The sequence below is a fragment of the Scatophagus argus genome, chromosome 10, assembly GCF_020382885.2.
Source record: "Scatophagus argus isolate fScaArg1 chromosome 10, fScaArg1.pri, whole genome shotgun sequence".
NCBI classification, from domain to species: domain Eukaryota; kingdom Metazoa; phylum Chordata; class Actinopteri; family Scatophagidae; genus Scatophagus; species Scatophagus argus.
In genome coordinates, this window is record NC_058502.1 from 7,254,014 (window position 1) to 7,280,071 (window position 26,058).

A 26,058-nucleotide genomic window follows, 5' to 3' on the forward strand; every position below is an offset into this window, starting at 1 on the left:
ACAGGATTGTCCCTAACAAATTGTTCCCTACAAAAACTCCAAACACAGTTGACACAAATCTTTGCTGAAAAAGGTTTGTCACTGTCAGAATAAATATAAAGTCTACATGTTAGGCGATCAAATCTAAACGTCATATTTTAGTTAAATGACTGCTGGTACAGAAGGATGAACATGACTGAGGAAGAAGCTCAGCGGAGAATTTGCAAAATGTGGAGGAAAAAGACATTTGTACTTACAGCATAAAGGTACGCAAAACATGTAAGAAAAGCATGTCATGTACACAGAAATACAAGCAAGTAAACATGGTGCTATACACACACACACACACACTGACACAGACACACTATTCTGGCTTACAGCATTGTATAGTTCTGTTCCAGGCAGAAACTATGAAAGAAGAGAAAACGCATGTTAAGATAATGGAGCATGGTAGTCAACAGCTCTGTCAATAACCCTTTGTCAATTAAAACTGCTTGAAATTGATCAGTTATTGGATTTGAAGATGATTAGGAGGTACCTAGCTCCATTGTTACTCCTGAGTTATATTCCTCTGGACACAGATCAATAGTTGTTATGTTTGAGAGTCTGACAAGGATCAATTTACACAATATTTTAAAGGGATCAGACACTTTTTTTAATCACACATGCCAATCTTGAGACACTTATTTCCTGTCCACAAAGATTAAAACAGAATGTGTCCTCTTAAGTTCTTCAGTTTTGTATCCAGACTGATCCTTCAATGAGGCTTTGTGTTTGCATGATATCAGTTCTGATTTTTACACTTTTAATCGCTGGCAAAAAAGACAGGAATTTTTCCACTGTCTTTCTCTTTTTATTTCTGAAAATGACATACTGACAGCTTACCTTTCGCAGCACCTCCACGACTTGTCAGCCTGAGTCAAGCAAGGTTTTTTAAGCCCCCTGATGACAAAATGAAAAACCACGAATCTCCTCATTACTGAAGAATCTCTCCAACCAGGGCAGGCATCAAAGAACACTCCCACTCTCCTTAATGAAACTCCTTAATACCTCAGAATCTACACCAGCATATCACGCTGCCCTACTTTACTTTGCCGAAATATTTACATCACCTTGAAATATAACTAAAGCTGCCTCTTGCCTTCGCTACCACATTTATGGCCACATGAGAATTCAAGAGATCTGTTTTTCCCGAGATGACTTGCTTTACATGTTGCACTGTGCAGTGCAGCTTTGCAAGCTGTTCATGCTGGAAAATTTGTTAAGTAACTCAAGGGTAATAGCCCTTCCAAATACAGATGTTTTTACTTGACATAGTGAAAGTGAACCCCGCTGAGAGCATGGTGCATTAGTCCACTGCTGTTGTATGCTCTGGGTGATGTGAACACTTTTCTTATCAACTGAAGAGCTATTTACTGCATGGTTAGTCTTAGATGAGTTCTAAAATCAAACCAATCAGACCAAACCTGTCAACAACAAGACGATGTAATGTCACACTTTCCAGTAGTACATGGTTAAACAATGGCATATTTCAAAGTTTCTGTTTTGTTAAACAGTATGCAGTTTTTAAGGTTTTAATTGATTCTTACATCAGAGACTGAGACTATCAAATGTTGTAGAATGTAATAGAAACGCTTCATACTACACACCGTCATGAGACTCGAGCTCATGTGCTAAATTCAAACAGTACCATTTGGCAGATCATTACAGGGGCATTTGTGGTGAAAAGATCAGCCTTCTGAATCTCTTTATACAAAAAATCTTTGCTTACAAGCGCAAGGACAATAAGAAAATGGTTCTGTATGTGTTTTGTAAGAGATAATTTCGATTCACCGGGGATAGATATTATTCAGCTGAGCTAAGTGTGATTGAGTATAGTATTTTAAGGATAACATCTAAGAGGGATTTTAGCTTACATTGTATTTGGAGTTTTAATCTTTAATCTTCAGTACATCATGTTAAACTAGTTAGTGCTGTTTCTGTAGGTCACAGCACTTTCATCATGATAATATGTAGGTGTACTGTATGTGTATGATTATCTTTTCTTATTCCAGTGCAAATTAATACAGTTTACATCTTGCCACTCTTGTTATACAGAATTTCCAAGTCAGTTACTGTTATGGGAATCACTGTGTGGTGATGTGTGTTGGTTCTGTTTAATTATACAATGGCTGCTCTGGTCTGTTTGAGGGCATTGACAGAAGCAAGTGTGAAAAGGCTGCTGATTTTCTGGCCTGCTTTAATGATTTGCATATGACGTGCGTAGAAAAGCTCAAGTTGGGGCAACTGGACATCCGTTTAAAAGCTAAAACGTTTCACCTCTCATCCAAAAGGCCTCTTCAGTTCTGATTAACTGGTTGGGAGTTTGGTTTAATACCAGTGGTGCAGGCCATCGCCTCTGTTGAGGGAAGGTTGTTCCAGGTGGACATAAATGGCTTCCTTCACATGACATGTCCCCCACCTGTTCATACAAAGCAGTAAGGATGACCTCATGGTATGATCCAGCCCAGTACAATGCTGGCAGCCTTGATTAAACCATTTTAAAGGTCCCAAATTCTAGGAAACTGGAGTTTTAGGTGGCTTTAGTTGATAAATATTGCAAAATTGCACACTGTCAATATGAAATATTGACCAAACAGTGTAACATCAGAGGATAATGTGATGATTCCTGTAAGCTTAGTTTGTTCCTAAAAAAAATCCTCAGCTCAAAATCCTGAAATATTCCTTTTTGTTTATATTGTAAATTGATCTTTCAGTGAAATACAACTGGCTTGCGTAATGCATACAGTGCAGTATGTCATACTGATGCACATATTATATGTTCTGTTGTAGTTTTTTTGGCCAGAGACCAATTAGAAAATGATGACCATAAAAACTACAGTAGACTGATGTTGCTTCTGCCAGTGCGATATTCAAAAGCCCATTAGGTTTTCCTGGGCCCGCCGGCACGGCCTTGAAACATTTGTTTTGACCTAGCAAATTAAAATGCCTGCTCTTATCATTGCCCTCAAAGCTTGAGGGAGGGAGAGAAAGAGATGTCGCTGTCTGTCCTTGTCAGGTCACCGGTCTGTCTTCCATCACTCGAGTAACCACAAACCTGCTGTCAGATAACAGAGCACCTCTGCCCTCACAGTGTGTGTTTGTGTGTGCGATTTAAAGAAGGCAAAGACAATGTTTATGATGAAAAATATTCCTTCTGTACACATAGAAACTTGGCATTTTAAATGACTGTAATATAATTTATTAATGAAAATCTCCAGTTCCAGTCACACCTAGAAAAACAAGGGACACGTTGTTTATGTGTGTAATCACTTCACTTCTTTGTCAGATGGTTACATGAGCCCGTCACTGTTCAGGGAGTTGGTCTCTGGCTTTTTCTCTGTACATGGTTTGACAAGAATCTGAGCAGGTGACTTCTGTGTACTGTTTTAGTTGTGACATGTTATGGCTGACACTATTATTTTTAGATTTATTCCTGTTTTTCCTCACTTGCATGAACTTCCGCTGCCGGCAAACGAGCTGTCATTGTACATGTGACTCCTCCCAACATTTTGTGTGCATTTGTGTGTGGTTCTGCTGATGCATGTTTGGGGCGGCAGCAGGGTTCCTAATGAGGATGTATGGCCCTCGGTGCAGACTGCCATCCGGCTGCAGAGATGCACACGATTTTACTCACAGTTCTCTCTCTGCCTGTCTTTCTCTGGTTAGCTCTCCTTCCATCTGCCACTCCTCAACTCAGTCTCTCTCTCTCTCTTTCTCTTTTTGGTCTAGACTTTTCCTTTCGTAGTGTCACCTTTTTTTCTCCCTTTTTTCCCTCTCTCACACGCACAAGCATGACATTCTCCCATTGTTAGCATTTTCCTTGGGAGTCTGTACATGCGGATTGAAAAGATGTCAGAGCTCGGTCAAAGGTAATTCACACGTGCTGCATGTTTATCTGTCAGCTGCAGCTGTCGGCACAACCACTACTCAGCTCAGAAAAGCGCGATTTCACACTTGGTCCTCATCTTTCTTTTCCATTCAACTCATCTCTCTCTTTTTTTTCGCATCCCTCATACTATTATTTCATCTTTTCCTCTCACCTACCAGCCTACTTCCTCTCACCATCTGTTGCACAAAGCAATGTCCCTTTCTACCTCAGTCTCATTTCCACCATCCATCATGTTTTCTAGGCCCAAACCTGTCTGCTTGCTCCTCAGCATTACCCTCTAACTAGCTTCCTGGTGTGGTATCAGTGCTCTCCCCCTCATTTTTGCTCTTACTCTTTTCTTTATTTCTGTCTTAATGCTCTCCTAGGATCAATTTAACAAAATGCAGAGCTCTGCTATTACCCTGCGGGGACAGCCATTTGACAGATCCAGTTCCTGGCAGCATGAGCCAGCAAACACAATGGAGCAGGGATGAAGGTAGATAGTCACTGACAGCTAACAAATAGGCCCAGGGGACTCAACAGGATGAGATAGCCAAGTTCTACACACATTAAACGCCTGATCTGTTCACTGATAGTGAATGAACCAAAGTGGCAGTGAATGAAACAGATATGATACTGATATAGGCAGCGGATGTGTTGCATTAAAAGAAGGCCAGATGTGCATGGAGTATTTCCTCATGGCAAAAATCAAAAGTGTATGTGTGTGTGTGTGTATATATATCTAAACACACACACATTTAGACAGTCCTTTTTTTTATTGCACTGGCATTCAACAAAAGATCTGATTCCGAGCCCACCAGAAGACAGCCTAGAGCTATGTGTGTTTGGAACAGGTAGGCGAAATGAGAGCTAAGAAGATGTAAAATAAATCCTGAGGCAACACATGAGAGAACGTAATTCTCACAAGATCTACAGGCTCCAACACAGATGAGATGCAACATGACTTGAACACAAGAAGTATATGGTGAGAAAAAAAAATATCACTTTTCCTTGTGCTTTAATCCATTTCATTTTTTTGTGGATGATGCTGGATAATAACTGCACTGTGCCCACATGAACTTTTCAGTAAAGCAAAACAGCTCAGTCTTTATGAATGTTTGCTTAAATGTTTCTACCATTTTAGTTTTGAATAAATGATATTCAGTTAAAATTCCATAATTAAGTAATAAGGAGTTAGTGATGAGGTTTGAATTGCTTGTTTGTATTTTTTATTCAAAACTGTAATTTAGGAAAAAGCTTTTAATTTGTGCTTTTATTTCCAACAGAATGTATTAGTTAAATGAACAGCAGTCATTAAAAAAAGAAATAAGTTTGAAATACATGATAGGCCCCGGCAAATAGATGTAATTCAGCTGCAATTAAGCATGTTTTTTCTGCTAAATGGCCCTAACAGCAGTCTGTAATAAAATCAGGCTTCAGACTTCAAGGCTGTCTTTCATTCTTTGTCCTGTGAAGCAGATGGTCTGTATTGGGGTTGTAAGAAAGCTGCCCCTCCCTCAAAGGCAGCTTTAATTTTCACTTATCTGTCACGATTGAGAGGTACACAACAGGTGCTCAGCAAGAAGGGCTTTGGATAGAAGTGTGCAGAGACTCCTGACAGAGATGCTCTCTAGTCAATCATTATCCTTCCATTCAGTTCAGTTCTGCAGATAGAACCCAAATCTTGCTCAGTGGGCTCACTGTGTCATCAGCCCCTTGTTAACCCACCTTTGCACCAAGACCTACTATACTGCACTGTTTTATCTACTTTAAAGTGGAGTAGAGGACAAATTCAAAGCTGTGTTCTGTGTTCGTCTTGTATATCTGGTGTATATATCTGGTGTGTATATCTGGTGTAATATATTTACATTTGTTGTATTGTTTCAAAAAAAGGGTGAAATATCTTTAGGATTTATACTCTAGTTTGTTGAGACAGGCATTTTCTTGCTGAATTACATGCTATAGCACACAGAAGGCGTTTACTTTCTCCATCAAAGGCTAGGGTTAGGGTCCTTGTCAAGGTCTGCGCACAATCTGCAGGAGGTTCTTAGGAGAGCAAGAGTGTGGAATTGGCCAATTAGCAACACAAGGCCGATATAAAGACAGTGCTAGAGGCTTGTAAATTTAATAAAGTGAACAGACAAGAAGGCGAAGGAGAAAGAGCGGGAGGGCATCTGCTTATTAGCTGTTTGATAGGGACTGAAGAATGGGATTCTTTGTGGGCCTGGTCCAGATGATCTTTACGCCTTTTTAACATCACAATTCTTTTGTGGACGTTATCCTACTCAGTAGCCTCAAAAGCCATAATTATATTCCCAGTAAAATCATACGTGCATTTTTATGGCGTTTAAGCGACTTGACCACCAAAGATGTAACATTTGTGGTATCAGATTCTGTAATTCTTGAAATCATTGCCCCAAGCTGGTCTTTCAATTTTAAATGAGTCTAAATTAATGCAGTTTTCATCCAAATCAGTGTGTATTATTTCATGCATTCTTTCAGGCGTTTATTGATGATAAGTCTTCTGAGACAGAAATTTGATTATTTGGTTTGTTGCTGAGAGTTATGAGAAGATTGATACTGTTCAAATTTCTGACCATTAAATGGGAAGCAACAGCCAAGTGATTAAAAGACTACAAAATAGGACAAATGGTTAGCATGGGTCTTTTTGTACTTTTGTGCTATTTTTTGTATAGGTTAAACAAAATATAACACATTAATCAGTGAGCTTCAGAATAACCAGTAGGTGATTTTTTTTTTTTTTTTTTTTACCCAAGTTAGTCAGGCTAACCATTTTCTCTTGCCGAGCTAACTGACCAAGCTTCATATTTACAATACAGACACGAGAATGGTATCAGTCTTTCCATCTAACTTTCAGCAAGAGCACATAAATCATTTCTCGAGATGTCCAATTGATTATATGTAGCATGAGCATGATACAAAATACAATAAAAATCTTGCTGGAATCTCCCGTGAGACTGCACGAGTGTATTTGGTCTTGGTTCACTCTGCTCTTCCTCCACTCTCTTTTTGACCTCAGGGCTAAACAGCTACAAAGCCAGGGGGAATCCTCAAGTGCTCGCATGCTTGTTTCACTCATTTACAATACTAAGAGAGAGAGATGGAAAAATCTGAGGCGCAAGAGGGGGCTGGAAAGAAAAACAAGGACTGAAGAGTAAAGTACACTCATAGAGAGCATAAGTCAGAGATGGTTTGACCAGTGCAGCTACTATGTACTTTAATGTATTGGTTTTGTTTTTAAAAATGTATTGAAATATGATTTACATTTAAAAGATCTCAAGTGTGATACTTCATATTCATATTCACTTCACCTCATACTTACTTCACACTTCATAGTCTTTATCCAAAAGGCGTTGCGCTGGGCCGGTTGTCTCACCGGTATGTCATAGTGTATATTGAGGCCAATAAGGAAAACCTTGAGAAATGTAGAATCGAGAATTCTTCACGGACTTCGATTTATTCACACCCACTCTGTACTCTTATTTATGTAGATTTTGAGAGTCTCTCCGGTACCGTCTGCATACATTTAATTAAACACAGACTCACTAGAGACCTTGATTAATTCTCAGTTACACCTTGAAAACTGGAATAATGCTGCTGTACTGGCAGGTGATACAACAGATGTAGCAGTGGATAGCATTTAGCTGTGAAGAATGTACTAGTTTTCCAGGATGAGTATGTCTGCAGAGTTAATGCGTGATGATTTATCCGCTACACTGCATTGTGGGTAGAAATTGTTGAAGCACTGGAAATGCATGAGGCTGTAGAAAATTAAATCAAAGAGGAATAAATGAGGGAAAGGAGTCCACATCAGAGACGAGAGTTGTGGGTATGCATGCAGCCAGACAACAGGACAGGGGTTTAGTAACACCACACATTGAACATTTTAAGAGACCGAAACAAGACAGCAGGAATCCTCAAGCAGATGGCAGCTCAGGACTGCTGGGTCATTCAGAGCGGTGATCACTGAAGCACAGTACAGAAGACAGTGATTCAGCAGTAAGCCACCTGTGTCTCATACTAAATAAGAACAAAATTGTACAGGACGGGAGCAGCAAGCTGATGATTACAGACAGAAATATAGAGCATTGTCCTTATTACATATTGTTTTCATAATTGTAATCATTTGTGTTGAGTTAGTTTCAATCAGCAACAGACTTATGATTTCGTCAGTGTTAAACTACGTTTAATGCTTGACATTTAAGAGAAAAATCAAATCGAGGAATTTTCCACAATTCATTCGTTACAATCTGTCATTGTTTACCATACTTCCTGTTGCTGTCAACCCCAGTGGTTTTCTCAAAAGCAAGAAGATTCCATAGGAATATCTAATGCTCATTGGGATTCATCTTCACCTCAGCCATCCTCCCAACCATGAACACTGTCACTTGGTCATTGGAGTGTCCCACCAAGTTGAATCTGGATTTCAGAGGTGATGAAATCAATACAAAGTCTTTTCAAAGATTTAGAAAGACCCCAATTGCATCTACGCTTGATATTTTACTATTCCTCAAAGTGAGGTATGTAGAACTCACACATTTTAAAATAAATTATAGAAGGTCTCAATTTGATTAATTCTGTTTTTTGATATCTGAAATATAAGATTTGCTTAAGGATTTCACGGTAACAAATTTCTACAACAAACGTGAAGGAAAGTGTTCAAACAACAAATCACTGTCCTTCAAAAATCTATTCAGTGTCATTAGATGTTGTAAAGAACACTGTAACTCTGCTAGATAAAAAACATATAAAAAACATGTAAAACACCTAAAAAAAAACATGTTAAATCAGAAAAAATATTGTATATATTACATATTATTTAATTTTAAAAATAATCTTTCCTATTTTTGCTACCACCAGTGGCTTCCTTAGTCTGCGGCTAGTGAGCGTATTTCTCGATGTTTAACAGTTAACCGCGCTCTGCAGTGTGACATGATCACATGTTACATAAAGTGGACTTTTGAAGAGTTTTGTAGGAGCTCTGATCATACCTCACGTTTGGTCCTGGCCTGAAACCAGGTAAAAATCACAGAGAACACATGGTATTTGTGTCATTGGAGACAACACCCTGTCTCCTATGGCAAAAGTGAAAAGACCCTGCGGGGTATTAAATAAATGTAATTGCTGTTGGAATTGGTGGTGGGGTGGTGTATGGAAGAATGGCTGGTTTGTGATTTTAATCAAAGCAGAAACTCTGTGGCTGAGAGGACGAGGGAGCAGTCTTGCAGGACTTGGTATTAGCTCACCCCACACTGACACTTCAAATTGATGTTATCAACATGGTAATAGAGCTACTTTTGCCAGCTCCCTTCATACATTATGGGGGATGACAGCTTACTTAGGGACTACATAAAGTAGATCATATTTCCACTAGATTCTGTCCGCTTACATTTACCTCAGTATCTCCAAACAGATGGCCTGGCCTGTGTGTCTTCCATGCCACCTGTTGAACTGGCACATCGAAAAACATTTCATTGTGTCCCTTGGAGCAGCACCTGGAGATTCACATAGTACATTAAGGTTAATCTTGGATTAGATGAAAGCTTGGTGATTGGAGGTTATTTTGCCCATAACTCTATGAATGGAGTTCTGCAATGCAAGTCTATATTTTCAGCTGTGTTGATCGGCTACACCATCACTTAATAAAACTATGCTGTGTTCATAAAATTGTACTAGTGATTGTGTTTTGCTAAAATTGTACAGTTGAGATATGCACTATAAATAGGTAGTGCAGAGTATGGTAAGCTTTGCAGAAAATTATATGATTATTAAATTATTATTACTAAATTAAAGAGACACAGCACATGCAGATGCTTCCATACAGGTCGCTGAATGGGTCAGAAGCTGTGGCATCCACTTATGTACTACGATTTACCGCAGAGCTACGAATTAATATAATTTCCTGACATTTCCTGCTGTCACAACATTATTTTGTCACAAAAATCTTATCCATCTTCTTCAGTATAGTGTCTGTTATACTGTCAAGTTGTAATGGTTATGGTACGTTTAGTCAGTAGTGCGATTAACTGTTTTCATAAAGTTAGAAAAGCAACATCAAACAATAGCTTTGAAAATTCACGTGCAGCCCATGATATTCATAAATACTACAGACCCATACATTTCAATGCTGCAGTATTTTGTTAGATTGTTTCCTCTCAAAAAAGTTATTGTTTTACCCTGCTTATACCCATTAAGTGCACACATGAGGCAAATACATACGTACGCTACAAGCATACAAATATGGTTTACATCTTGAATATTTCTGTTACCCAGGAAACGGTTGTCAAGTGGTTGCCAGGGAGCACCCACATGTTATAGACAGTATGCACACCCCTGAAAAGTTGAAGAGGACAAATATAGAGCATCTATATTCCTGAAGACCATCTAAGTCAGAGTGATGACATGTATGAAGTAAATGCAGTCTCTTACCTTTCGCAAAATGTCAATGTCAGCCCCTACAGGAAGCTCTCTTTCATTTCATGCATGGTGAGTGCCTCTTCTGCACTTTATTATATCTCTGCCTTCTGCTCATCTCGAACAAGAAGAAATGAACAAACACTAGAGTGCAGAACAAAGGGAAGGGCTGAAACTGGATCCTAATTCCAGAGATGATTAGTGGGTTGTTGCTATTTAGGATTTGAGACGATAAGAACTTCTGGAATTAACCCAGCAGTTGGGTTAACAGCTCTATCTGAAGGCACAATTTAGGTATTTTGGGTGGCAGCCACACAAATGCTAATTTCATCCTGGCACTAAACGGTTTAGTGAAATGATGCCAAAAATACTGCCTAACAATTCACTGGCTTGTATTGTGCTTTTTAACAAATAAATATATATAGAATTTGTTTATTTGTTTTTGTTTATTTATTTGTTTAGAATTTTAAAAAAAGCTTTACTTAAGTTGATAGGCTTATCCGGTTTGGAGTTTCTTTTGTAGAGTAGATTCAGAACATAACCCTTACCAGTAAGAATGCATTGTGCATGAAGAGGCTGTGTGTGAATGCAGGATAGAAAGTTTGAAAGAGGTGCCATGACACCAGTGGGTTGTGTCTTACACTTGGAACTTGTGACAATATATGTTTTCAAGCGAATAAAACTGCACATCAAGTGGCAGTCTTTGACTACTTGAATATTCTTACACACAGACTAAAGTCTGTTTTGAAACGTCTCCTCCAGTAGATGTTTAACAAATTCAGGAATTTGGGTCATCGGCAACATGAAGCACAGTGTGTCACCTTGGCATTTACCTACAGATGCTCGTCCCAAACTTTTAAATCCTGCTGCTTGTTTGATGTTTTCTTTTTTTGGGCGAGTGTGGTGCCTTAATGGACTCGATAATGGGGATCTGTCTTGTGACAGCCATTACCGCCTGAGTTTAATGTGCGCTCTCAAGGTAGTATGTTGACATTTTCAGCTTGGCACATCCAAACGCTTGGCTCGTCACGCATGCTGCTCCTATGTGCCCAGCCTTCCAAGGATAATGAGCTAATTTGTTTTTTAACGGGACAGTGCTAACACTAAGGGGAGAGCAGATCACTAGGGAAAAGTCAGTTCTTCTCATAAGAAAGAACCATCACCTGTATGTGATGGAGCATTGTTCTGAATCTTCAGTTATTAGGGGTGTTGTTCTTGAAAGCATGGGGTCATTATTTAGTAGAACAGAGTAATATGTGCAAGATGAGCCTAAAAGCATAAAAGCCTCTTGCAACAAAAAGCCTGAAATTTTTAGCACAGACTGAAAAGCAGAACTTTAAATTATTCTTTTTAGTACTTTCTTACCATTTATCAGACACTAAATATCATGTACTTTGGCTTTGTTACAAATCCACAGAGTTATGAATATTTGTTTAAAATTGAATCTAGTGACTGGCAAGTAGAAGACAGGCAACCCTAATTGCAGTGCACTTTTAATAGCTAATGGATGATGGATAAGCTGCTAGCTGTTGATCTCATTAAAAGAATATTATTATTGTACAATCAGAGCAGTTTCAGATAATCACAAAGATTGTTGAATCCTAGAAGATTCTGGTGATTTGAATGAAAAACACTATGACAACAGGAAACGAATACAGATTAACTTTCTTTCCAGAGCGAAGTAGAGAGAAACATGTACTCTTGTTGCGTTAATAAATTTGTCAGTGAGCAGTTTACTTAAATCATTCCAAATGACTTGTATAAGCTGATCCCCTTAAGAGAAAAACATGAATGGAAGGATGGAGAAGAGCAGTCTTCCATCTGCCTCACTGCTGTTTGTTTACTGTTGGCCACACCATTACCCTCATCTACAAACATTACTGGTGTTAATTGCAATTTCATTCATGTCTACACCTTTTACAACTGCAGTTTACAGCACGCACTAAGAAAAGACAGATAAAGATCTATTGAGCGTATTCATATTATAAAGACTGGCACGTGAGGATTCTCTGTGGAGTTTTTGACCTCTGTGCACTATGGTGCAGCACAAACATGGCTGACTCGATACGCAGTCCTACCAGGGGTGTTACACTCCTCTGCAAAACAACAGGCAGCCACAACATGACAGGATATGCACTAATAAAGGCATGGAAAGAAGATTTTTAGCTAGTAAACCTAGATGTAAACAATGTTGAATTTTAAAATACTTAAAAAAAAGCAAAAAAAAAAAACAAAATCAAAAAACAGGCTACAAACACTAATTCCAAACAATAGCCTGGTTTTTTGTTTGTTTACTCCACAGGGCCCCTTCAAACCCCTGCAGTGGTTTTGATAACAGCTGGCATCACCGCCTGCGTTTAAAGGCATGCGGCTACCAGAATCTCTTTAGGCCTTTTGTTCTATTGATACTCTATATTAATTAAAATGTGATAATACATTTTAAACTGGTAAATTATTGAATAAGTTACTGTCTACTTTGTTTTATTCAAAATAGTTATGTGTTCTTATAGTTCTAACGACAAAGTCACTCGCACATTTGACTGAAACATTACAACACTGACATCCCATTACGGTCCTATTTCTCACCATGTCCAGGATATCAGGGACCTTTAGCTTGCCAACCCACTCAGCAAATAAAATATGATAAAATATGATTCATTATAAAATGTTTAATATTTGTTGGTTCATTGGGAACTAGAGCAACTCAGCTGCATTCGCTGGCAAACCAACCACACAAAGGCTAAAGTGGCTGAAAGTGGCACAGTGGGCCGTAGGCTGAAAAATTACTTCATGACAAGTAATATGAATATTAAAAATTCTCAAGGTCTCCAACCTTTGTAGGGTTTAAATATCGAGCACATCTACATGTCACGTATGTTATCTCAGGCACCTCATGGCAGTTTTCTTGTGTACATTTTTAGTGCCTACAAGGTATTTCATTACTCTTTAGTACAAGTAGGTCCTGTGTTTTTTAACTGCTTGACATTGCATTGATTTATTGCACAACTCAGCAGAATGAATCAGCAACAAAATAAGCCTAACCCATCAATCTGATTTAACACACAAGAAGAAGGCTGTTTCTTACTCTAAGTCGGGTCTCAGTTAACAGTAGTGGTGGATTTGGATGAATTACTCTGTGAAGCAGGTGAACACCTATCTGCCACCAGGCCTGCATGTGACCACATGTCCAGCTTTGTTCAAGCTGTGGGAACAGGTGGCTGTGATCTTGTGTGCCAACATGAGCCTTAGTGGAGCTGGTCAGTGTTTGTTGTATTGTGGCCAACATACTATCGAGGCTACAGTCTGCATGCTGTGGATTAAAAACGTTAGCTGCCCATAAGCCATTGAAATGATGAATGCAGTGTAATTTCACTGGAGGATAGAGCTGAGACTGTTCCTCTAGAGTGAAGTGAAACCTGAAACCTGAATTTATGTGTGCGCTAAAATGTCATTTACACATTCAGTTTTTGTGATGTTGTAGTCATGCATCATGTGTCGTGTGTGGTGTGATGTGTGGCTGTTCACGGAGGAGAAATGTACTTTGTGAGAGCGTGACAGGTGACGCCCGTGAACCTCAGAAAAACCACTGGACTGATGGGGAAGTGACTCGTGTGCAGACACAAGCAGTTGTGTGTTTGTTTTGCAGCAAACCTGAAGCAAGCCTGGATGTGTTTTAGTATTCCTTATCTGCCTGAATATTATTCTAAGTATTATTACCACTCTGTGTTGTTTTATATTGGTGTTGTTTGTTTTTGGAACCTTAAGGCTTTATGTTGTGTTTAGTGTAACATTATACATGTTGCTATATAGTGCTATTCTCCCTTCTGGTCTTTCAGCATTAAATGTTTTCCTATTCCAAAACTATTTTTTCTTTTGTGACAAATGTAGACCAGTACACAGCTAAACTTGGCCTTTGATTGCTATAGTACCTAGGGCCGGGTATTGGTACTAATTGCCTTCAAGGAATCAAATGAAATGACCCCTTACCAAGTAGTATCAAAACTTCTCCAGTTAAATAATACCTGCATTAGATTCTTTTCGTAGCGATGACTTCTTCTTGATGTCGCAGGACCACTGTCTGACTGTCTTTCCACTGATGCACAAAACCACATCTTGTGTAGCAGCAGCTAATGGTTCACTATTGCTACTGAAACGTTAGCTGCTGCAGACAGATTGAGTCGACTTCTAAATTGAACTCTGGCTTGCCAAAAGAATTGTACTTGTAGCTGTGAGATGTTGGGGGGAAAACTATAAATTACTCAGACACTTAAAGAAGTTATACCCCTGAACCCCTAAACTACCTCTTTACACTGTTATCACATAAGCCACATGTTAGCCCTGTCAGGGAAGTGAAAGAATAAGAGGGGAGTATGGTTGCATTCAGACTGACTCTACATTACAATTTCCATGTGGCTCTGATTGTCATAGAAAAGGTTTAATTTTGTAATCATTCACTTGTTTATTTCTTGACTCAGTCTCATTATTAGTCCACGTAATAGCCGCCTGATAAAGACCATTGTGACCAGCAGTGACCACTCCAACCTTGTGTTTTTCTATTCTACTATAGCACAAAGGAAGAGAGCACAACTGAGGGAGCTTGTGGTAATTCATTATTTATTTTTGCATGTTTGAGATATTGTGAGATACTCATTGATACACATTGTGAGATACTCACAATGTAGATGTGCTGAGAAGGACAAGGGCAGATTTTGATAAGGACAATGTAGGGTGAAGATGAACAGGATGAAGAGGGCAAGTGAGAGACAAACAGAAAAACGCGACAGAGGCAGATTTGTAGATAGGAAGAAAGAAAAAGAGACCATAAACCAAGAGACAAAAAGAGGCCAAGAAAGAGATTATATCAGAGCTTGTCTCTGCGCCAGTGGTCAGTGATTCATGATTATCCTCTGACAGTCAGCCATCACAAAACCCAAACATGTGTTTTCCATAAAAACTACACTGCCTATTCACCTGTTTCAACATTCAGCACAGTGCTGCCAGTTGAGTACCTTGTCTCAACAGGCACTGCTGGATCTTAATGGTTACAAGGACTGATTAGCCTCGTACGACCAAAGAAGAGAAAAGCAAAACAGACCCACACATCATTGTGTATGCAAAGGACTATGTTATGCACATTAGACTGACCATATTAGCTCTGGAAGGAACAGTGGTTGTGCTAAGTTGATGAGAGAACAAGTGACAGGGAGTAGAAAGCGCAGAAAAAGTAGAGAGGGAGTGGAGAGATAACAAGGAAACACAGAGGTGAGGATTCATTTAAGTGGTTTAAATATAAATGCAATTTCAAACTGACATTTGTCTTACTGTTCTAACAGAGATATTAAGATGATGTTAGAAGTAAAGTCATAATTTTTATGTTTCAACCTGAGAGAAAGCAAAAGCTCAGTGCTTCAAGGCAAAGGGTCTTTACCAATTGTTCAACAGTTGAAACTGCTGTCACAAGACAAGGCAGCTAGTTGTATCACTTTTTGGGGTTGTTGCATGTATATTGGTGTTTGGCAGCATCAGTTTTAGTGTCGGAATAGCAGCCAGTGGTTCAGTGCATTGGGCGTGTTCCACCAGTGTAAAGATTCTGTCTTCGTTTTTTTTTGTTTTCTTTCTCTTACCTTGTTTACTGAATATGTAAGGAGTGGACTCTGTTGCATTAGGTCAGGCTCCTCTCCCAGGCAGCACAGACTTAGACTGCAGGCCCTTTTCTGCGGCATCCCTCGGGTACCAGCAGTCGAAAAATATCCCAGAGCATACATTTCACAGGGCACAGTAGCTATCTTATTTCGTCAGCTCCAATGTCAGAAATAATAAGAACCAGTTCTCAAAAGTATATTTAACAGCGGGACCCAGGCGATAACACATGAAAGCACTGCAGAACAAACTGGGTCTCATTGTCAATCCACAAAGCATGTTGACGTTCAGTATACTATATCAGTACAGCTTAAAGGCTTTTTCTTTATCGCTGTATATATGATCGTTTTCACACAGATAAAAGCAGCAGCCAGATTTTATGTGAGCTACAAAGATAGATACGGTTTTCTTTTTTATATACACATGTGTATTATTACATTATAATGTGGGAGAAAAGTGGTATAAAGGCCTTAAGTGGAAGACTCATGTTCAGTCACATAGTTAGAAGACAACATGCCGTATAAAAATATCAGCTATTATGGAGTCAGAAAATGCTTAAGCCAGTCCGTTTGATTTAGAAGATGATAGTATGGAAATGTATGTACATATGTTCAGTAGCATGACTGCAGTCATTAACAAGGATTTAGGCCACACATTTATGTTTATGTCATTTAAATTTGTTATTCATCCTGACGTTAGCTGAATTAACAGGTACCTGACTTAATGCGATGTTAACAGAGGGTTGTCCAAACAGAACCACTACCTTATAGCTCATAGAGTGATATGAGCACCCACCAGCAGCATCATTGTTCCACTGATCTGCTCCCACAAAAAAGGCTTTTTTGTCTCTGTTTTGAGTTTTGTCTGAGGAAGCTCAACAAATGCTATAAAGTATCATCAGCTGTCTGAAAAAGAGTCACAGAGACAACCTTGGTGCTCCTGAACTCACATCTTTCTGAAAATTCAGTGCTGTTTCTCACACGGTCTCCACTGTTCTCATTTAAACAATTGAAAAAAGATGCTAGTGCACAGAAAAGATTGCCACGTGGACACAGGCCCTCAGGGGTTTATTTTCTCTGTTAGGCAGATGACAGTCCAGAGTTGTCATGAATGCTTTCAGCTGGACTTGGTCAGCGTTTTAAACTCGCAGGATGCCCCTGTAATGTAATTTTAAATACATGATATCTGCAATACAAACTTTATGAAGATTATACAGTTCAGTTTTTGCTTTTAGGGGGTTGTGGCGGTGCTATATTGAATTGCATTGCATTCTCAGGTGCTCCTGTCCACCTCTGTGGACAAAAACAAGATGTGAGTGTTTAAGCCTCACAAAGGTAATATTATTGGGCTGTGCTGCACTGTACAGAATCTGGGTCCACTCCCTGTATATAACCAGTATCTACTGTACAAAGTCTATTTCTGCCATTCCACCTGTCAGTTGTCTGGAGGGTATAATTTAGCGCAGTGAAACACTTCTTCACAGTTCAGATGACATGGGCAGTCTTAGCATCAATAGTATTGACGGGGATATGAACCCTTATCTTAGTCTGACAGCAGGGGAGCGGGCATGGGGAATAGGGCCATGGATGTTTATCTTCCCAAAGGAAGAGAGTCAGATGAGATTGAGTGAGTGGTAGAGAGAGGGTGACGCAGAGACGATTCATTCTTACTGGAGGTGCTGTACACTTAAATGTTGAGCTAAGCTGTGGTCCAGCTGCCATATAACGCTGATCTCTCCCATTTCTCCCTTTCTGTGTGGTGAAGAGCTATTATGTTGTGGGAAGCTGCCAAAAGCGGAGTGGAAGGGCCCATTCATAATGAGGAAATGACACAACACCCGGTCTCCTCTTAGCTGAGCGTGTTGTGGATCATTTGAAGCTCTTTCGGGTCTTCCACCAGCTGAAATGTTTGTAAAAATTGCACTTGTAATGTCAGTTTTTCCTGCTCAGTGCTTAAAAACCAACAGTGACCAATTTTGTGGTTGGGTATCTCAGTCTCAGCACTTCAAAAATCACAATCAGTGAAGTACACAGGGGAATGTATGTAAATACATGGTTTAGCTTATTTTTTTTTTTCTTGGCTTCACATTTAGACCAAATCAAGCTCAAATTCTAAAGTTAACATTCTAGTTGCTTTCTTTGCGGAAAGACTATAATCAGATGTTGATCCTTCAGACTCTTTTATTTGATTCTAATTTATACTATCAGGTATAACATCTCCCTAATCTCATGATTTTATATTTAGAAAGAAGGAACTCATCCTAAAAATAAACAGGAGGATTTTAACACAGTCAAAGCCTTTGTAAATCAGCCTCAGAGGTTACAAAACACACATACTGAATCACATATTTCAAGATGTCTCAATTAGATCGTGTGTGGAGTTTTGTTGACAACATTGCAGCATCTCAGTGGTGCTCTCAGTCAGAGCAAACTAAATGAGACTGTCTTTTTCAGACTGTGAAATCACTGAGACAGACCCAGTTACGAAACATTCACTATGGCAGTTGCGTGGTGGTTTGCCTCATCCCATGCACTGATGACATCATGTTTTCATGGGCAAACGATTGTGTGGCACAGTCGAAATGTCTTCTTTCAGCCTGGCATGTTTATGAAAATTTTTGTTTCCCCAAGCCCATCCGTGTGTAACTGAACTGGTCTGATGAGGCGAGGGCTTTTGCTGTGGGGGGGGGATCAGCGTGCTTTTGTTGATCAGTCCAAATCCGCATGGCAGATGTCCTTTATAATGGTTTCAATTATGAGTGTAGGAGCATGAAAGAATCGCTTACAGTCTCCCAGCCCCCTCTGTGCTTTGGTCTCTTAGTTTGCTGATAGTTAAGCAAAAATACATGATCTCATTGTAATGGTAATTGTATTGGGGTTTTAAACGTATGCAGCGATGATTAAATGTGTTTAAAAATTCATTTACCTCTGCTGAATTCATCATCCATTTATCAGCCATGTCATTACTGAGAAGAAAATGACTACAGTGGGTTTGATGGATTATTAAAGCTCTTTCCCAAGAAAGCAGCTGATGTTGTCTTGCATCTCCCTATTAGAACTTTTTTAATTACAGAAGACTTGTTAAAATTTTTCCATCCATTTCCATCCATAGATGCAATCTTAGTCTATGCATTTATTGAATCAGACCAAAAAATAAAAAACAGAATTCACGAACGAATCAGTGGTTTTATGTCTCATATGGTTATGTTGGCGAAGGAAGCTATTCCTTTAAAGGCTATGTAAAAGATGGGTGTTATATGATGACATTTGATGTCAGATAGCTAGCAGGAAATGAGTGATGGCCCCTGTCCACTTCAGGGGGAACATTTAAGAGTCATTATTCGACCATTATCATCCTTGCCAATGACTGTGCAGCACTGCTGTCTCCTGTCAGTGGGATGTCTGCTGTATAATGGGCCCAGGGTGTCCATTATGAAGCCGAAATGACTGCAGATGCACTTTAGCCACAGTCTACTAAAGTGGCCACGGAACATAGGCAGGGAATATGGACAAAGAGAAGAGAAAAATAAGAGAAACATATATTTCTATATGAACCACTGTTATACATGGAGTTAGATGTTAGACGTGTCTTGCATTAGCAGTTGGTGGAACGAGTGAAATAAAAGATGTAGCACTAAAGTAATGCAAAACAGTAGCACTAACAGTACCGCCGATAAGGTGGAAAACCTGAAGAGATTCCATTAGAAATATAAAGCACAGATGAGCAGCAAATCTTCATATTTGAGTATTTAAACCAGAGAATGTTGTCGAAAAATCAATAATAAAGTGACATAAAACCTTTGCTGTCTAATTTTCTGTTGATCAGGTAATTGTTTGAGCTCTAATATAAAAGTGTAACATTCAGCACTTTAAACTGGAATCCAGGCGTCTATATCCAGTTCTTGAGTTTATAATGACAAGGTAGCATCTAAGAAAATATTTTAAGATTAAACCAGCAACTCTTAGGAATAGGCTGTCGCTGTTCACAGTACGAGGTTTTATTACGTATTGACACATGTAGTAACAGTGTTCAAAGCATGCTCCAGACTTTTATTACTGTCAGTCACAGGACTTCTTACTGAAGGGGGTGTCTGAATTTCATGTTGCACACATCGGAATCCATGTAACTCTCTCTTTCTGTGTTGCACACACACACACACACACATACACACACACACACACACACAGAGCACATACACAAACAGAAGCAGCGACACACTTCCTCTGGAGAAGAACATTGTCTTTCCTGCACTCTCCTGAGCATTCATGCAAAAAGCTACAAATAATCCCTCTACTTCTCTTGCCCTGTTTTCCTCATTCTGCACACTCTTTCTTGTTGCACTCCATCTAGAACCACTATAGTGCATCTCCGCCTGCCTCGATTGTCTGGCATTCCTGCTTTGCCTGCTCCCCCTCAATGTGTTATTTAGTTTCCCCTGTACTTGTGATTTACAGAACCTTAATGTAGTCCTGTGCTTGCAGTCAGCAGATGAAACCATCATTTGTCACATTAATAGACCTCACCCTCGGCTGTACAGTCACACACACACACACACACACACACACAAAACCAACCTTTACCAGTATGGCTCCATTCAACACCCTGCTTATCATGCCCCCTCCTTCTCTCAGACCTCTCGCCTCCTTTTTTTAGCACACCTCCTACTTCACACCTCCTCTAATTTGGACTTAACCTACCTGTATACGTTTGACACGTTCATGTTGTGCTTAGAACGTCCAGTATCTATATTTGTATGCTACAATGTGGTCTTTACTGTTGTGTTGTTGCTTTGAGTGAAATTTTGCAGACATTAAAGTAGTCTGTATAATTTGCTGGTATTATGAAATGCAGTGAAAGAACATTAAAAAGGTATTTTGTACAATGTGTTTGGCTGTTTATGCTGAAATTATAAGAACTCTGTTTGAGAAACAGTGACCTGAATTTTAAAGGCAGCCTTTGCCTTAGCCCGTCCTGTGTCAAATGCAAAATTAGACAATCCCTGTAGAAGACAATTATGCAGCTTATAATAGAGATATGGTTGAAAATTAAATGCAAATTCAGTATTATTCATTTAACCTGTTTTGCCTTTGGATTTGCATCACTTTCTCTTTCCTGCATACTGCCAGTTTCTCTGTTTTTCTTGTAATCTAGGAGAGGAGGGAAATAGGTTTTTCTTTGTGGTTTGTATACTCCACAGCAAGGTTAATTTGGGACTTCTGATGCACAAGTTATAAATGTCTATTTTTTCCACCAAGAAGCATGACAGTAATATAAGATGGGATTTTAACAGAGCAATATTGGTTTATAATGAATCAGGTAAAGTTGCTGAAGATGCTGAAGGTCTCAGAACCAAACTGTTGTTTCTTTAACCGTTCTTTTAACGTTTGCTGTTTTCATAACTTTACATTACATGCAACTGTATTGAAAATAGCAACCATGAAATTAAGTTGTACAGTAATCTCAGCTATCTTTAGTTTTCACTAAACGCGGTCATTTTGGTTGAATAAATCATCCTTTTTAGATCAACTGTGAATGCCTGATATGTCAGATCATCGCAGCCTCAGATCTACCCACTGTCATTAAATATTAACCACCACTTCAACAAAACAGCTCCTCTTGTCAAACTTGAATGTATAAATAATGTTGACGATGACATTTTCATCCTTTAAAGATATTAGGTATTTTATCCCAGCAGACATGCTGACCTGTCCTAAGAGGATCCACAACAGATTCTGCCCAAATTACATGTGTAAATAAAAATGTAGGGACGTTAAGACACAGACATTACAAGCATATGTCTGATGTCCTAATCTGTGCTGGTTTACAGATTTTCACCATGTGTACATGAAACAGGAAGAGAAAATGGTGTGCAGCAAAGTATTTAGTTCAGACTCAGCAGAAGCATCACTTTGAATCCAACCTTCTGTATCTAGCTAAAATACGCCTGACTTTTATTTGTGACAGATTCCTCCCACTCAGATGTTGGTCTGTGCTTTTGCCAAGAACCACACTAACTCCTGTAGCTCTCTGATTCGTCTGCTGTTTTCAAGGGACTGTTACCTCTAACAAGCATTTCGCTTTAATCAGCCGTCTCATTTTTGTCTGTTGAAAAGGATTAGAGGATGCCCCCTACCGAATCTCTCATCTGCACATTATAATACAACTTCAGTTCCAGGCCCCTCCTTTCTGCGGTCTGCTCTCAACTACTGATGTAGACTCAGATGTAATCCTAAGTGGGATACACAAAGAACCATCTTGAATTCTTAAGCCTAGTTGAGCGCACTTTCTTGAATAATGTCGAGTGCTCTTAAAACCTGGAAAAAATAGTTTTGGAATGAAAATCTTGTTGGAATTGATTACAATTTCTGTTTACATGGAGAGCATATCTAACCGTGTTTTATCTCTCTGTTTCTCTTCCTCTCTGTCTCTTTCTCCTTATATCTTTTTTTTCTCGTCTCTTTCTTCCTCTCATATCCCTTCATACACATCCGTGTCTTTCATCCTTATTTTCTTTCTTTATATCCTTGCCTCTGCCCCTCTCCTCTGCATACATCTCCCTCAGCATGTGAGCTGATGAACCAGGGGATCCTCGCTTTGGTCACATCCACGGGCTGCGCAGCCGCAAGTGCCCTGCAGTCCTTGACAGACGCAATGCACATTCCTCACCTCTTCATCCAGAGGAGCGGCGATGGCGCTCCCCGCACTGCCTGCCAGCTCAACCCCAGCCCAGACGGAGAGAGCTACACTTTGGCTGCCCGTCCTCCTGTTCGAATCAACGACGTCCTGCTCACGCTTGTCTCAGAACTGCACTGGCAGAAGTTCATCATCTTTTATGAAAGCGACTATGGTGAGTTGGGACGAATGAGGGCAGTTGATGGTCAGATGTATCGTAGAAACGTTGCATTAGTACGTAAGATGATCTGAGCTCCTTCATTTAAATGCAAATACCCCAAGGAGAGATCAGACAGCTGCTGAGGTAAAGCCATTTAACAGAATTCATATGATGTGAAGAATACACTAGTAGGAGCTAAGATGAAGGAGCATCACCACTCTCCCACACACACACATAAACACTCACATGCTTTTCATTCAGACTGCTAAAAAATAAATCAAAATCCAGAAAAAAAAATTTAAAAAAAAATAAATAAAAAATTAGGGAAAGCAAGACCTTATCACTACATTCACAGTTAATAGCATCCTCATGAAAAGACAACTCTCAGTCTAATTGGCTCATTTGTGGCACCAAAGAATGAAGACGTGTCCCAGCAGTACTTTTATATATTCTCGGATGTTCTCCATTTCTGCGTCATTATTCTCACCACGACTCCTCCTGTGGGCCCGACCTTTCCTGACCCACAATTGGCAAAAAGGCAAAGTACTGTGGATCTACGAGTGATTGGCAAGAAAGTCCAAGGGCAGAGAGATGAAGAGAATATATTGCTGAATTGGCATTCCTCAGATGATACTTTGCCACTGCTGGCTAATCTTTTTACTACTTGGAAGAGTGCAATCTAGAGGGGAGTGTAAATCTTTTTTATTTTTTTTATTTTTTTCAGAACAGTGGAAGCCACAGTTCATGCAGTGTGTAGTAAAGCAAGCCCTGAAGGGAATACAGCCACCCACCACCCCTTTACAAGCTTCCACCCCACAGTTTGCACTCTACAGCCAGTCGCAGTGCTCCGTGTGATTGTATGAGACATGTTGTTTCACTTATAGAGAGCTCCGTCCTTGGATTTATTTCTGACATTGGCACTGTTTTGTAGAAAGTGCAAACTCAGCATTGAGCTGGATCGATTAAAATCCACCCATCTGTCTATCTATCTGTCGTGCTATCTACCTGCCTTTCTTCCTGGTTAGCTGTCTGTCTGGCCAGCTTGCTATCTGTCTGTCTGACTAGCTGTCTTGCAATCTATTTATCTTTCTTTCTTCCTGATTGGCTGACTGCGTCTGTCTCACTAGCTAGTTCTCTGTCTTCGACTACTGGCTGCCTTGATGTTTATTTGTCTTTCTGACTGACTAGCTGTCTGCCTGTCTGACTGACTGTCCATTTGTTTAGCCAGCTGTCTGTCTGACTTGCTCGCTAGCTTTCAAAGTGACCGTCTGTCTTGCTTTCTATCATCTGTCCATCCATCTGCATTTTAAGGAATTTTCAAGCAGCTTTCCCCCTGCTGTGAAACATTTCCATTCAGTTCCATTCATTCCAGTTGCGTTCACTGAATCATATCACATCTGTATAACACCCCGCCCCACCCGTGCACAACACACTGTATCCCTGAATATCAAGTACCGTGAGATGGAACCTATAGCTAATGAATGGAGGCTCAGTTTAACAAGGCATTGTTGGTGAGAAGTAATGGATGAGAATACTCGTTCTAACAAAATAGCCTTTTTTAAGTCTGCTAAATTAGGTGCTACAAAGTCGGCACCATTGACATTTGTGCTCGCGTTACACTGTTTAACTCTGCACTCGTTTAATTAAGGAATGTAGCGGCTAATTAGGAACCTCATCACAGAACGGTCAAAATACCCGTGGTGCCTGTTTTGAAGCAGTGCTACGGTGACCCACAGCTCTGCCTAGAGAGAAGTGTGGCCTGCCAATCTGTACCAGCACTACTTTCTATTGAAAGTAAGACAGTAAATGCTGAACCGACTTGAGATATATGAGTAACAATAAACACAGGCAGCGGTTCACTCAGTTTTACTTAGGTAATTGTGTGTGTGTGTGTGTGGGATGGGGATTAGTGATTTAACATGTTACTTGTGATAAATCAGTGTTTACTCTCTCTAATTGAGTCGTATGAATTGCCAATACAGTGCCTGAATTTAAGCTAAAAAGGTACTGTTTGTTTTTATAATATACTTATAAAAACATATTTTTCCATGAATTTAGAAATGGATGAAAGATTGAGCAAAAAAATATTACACCATTTGGTATTTCGCTGCATTTCAGTTCATAGCAAAAAGGGCTGCACACTGGTGCTTTTCAGTTGGTCCGGCTGATTATATTTCTTTTCAATTGTAGTTCTGCTGATGACATCCCGTGGATATGTTGAGTACACCTGAAAGAATCACGGACATGTCAGTCAAGTTCAGTATCTACACAAGGAGAGACGTCATCAAAAGACCTTTAGACCTGAACGTGGGATTTGTTGATGAATAGGGTTTAAAGAAGAAGTGATCCTGTCTGCCTTGTTAAGTCTTTATCACAGATTGCATGATCAAGTCAAGAAAAAATACGTATAGAAAAAAAGACAAGAAGACATTTTTTTTTTTCTCTTTAACTCAGAGGTGAACTGCTGTAATCGATTTTTCTCGGGGTTCTCAAACCTCAAACCTTAAATGGTGGAAAACAATGTGGAAAACATGATGGAAATATAGCTTCTGTGTTTGTTTCATGTATTAAATTACTGAACAAACGTACCTCCTTTTCACTCCAAGCAGATCTGGTGTTTTCGCCTGCCAAAATTTTTGATCTCTTCAGTGGACCTTTAAGTACCATGGAGGATTTTTGTCTGTTTCCATTGCACTTTGCAACTTTTTACTTTTATAAATACACCAGATTTTCAAGCTGTTTGTGTCAAATTGTTGGCATTTCCATCAGGCTGTTTCTAAGTACAAACTGAAATCGCACAGTAAAGCAGTTGGATTGAAACACATGTAGTGTCTTCTTCTTAGGTAAAGCGCTGTGTGTAAAATGTGCAGTAGTTACTCATTAAAGTTTGCTCACCTAATCATACCCTGTGGAAGAAAGAATGAAACAGTGCACAACATTTAATTAGACAACATTTGGTCCATTACACTTAATTTATTCAGCCAGAGGGCAAACATGCTGTTTGATAAAAGTTGATTCATATTCAGGTTTGAAAATGTTTCAGCACTTTTTTGTTGGCACAAAAGTTTGAAACATTGTTGTGGTCACAGAATGATTTTCTCAAGTCAGCTTAATTAATACTGTAAATCATGTGGAGCAAATTCAGAACAAATTTTTTATTTTTTAAAATTGAATGTATCAAATGTATGGCCACTTACAGTTTCACCAACATAGAGAGTCACAATACTTATTTACCATATTCTTTATAGTAATATTCATTTAC

The 26,058-nt window shown here is 39.4% G+C and overlaps 1 protein-coding gene across 5 annotated transcripts in view; it reads left to right on the forward strand.

The window, feature by feature from the left end:
- Positions 1-26,058, forward strand: part of grid1a (glutamate receptor, ionotropic, delta 1a) — a 210,401-nt gene that overhangs the window by 103,784 nt on the left and 80,559 nt on the right. For all 5 annotated transcript variants that reach the window (XM_046401816.1, XM_046401817.1, XM_046401820.1 and 2 more), the window contains one exon: positions 22,527-22,811. In XM_046401816.1, coding sequence (XP_046257772.1) covers positions 22,527-22,811 — 285 coding nt within the window. The remainder of the gene's footprint in view (positions 1-22,526; positions 22,812-26,058) is intronic.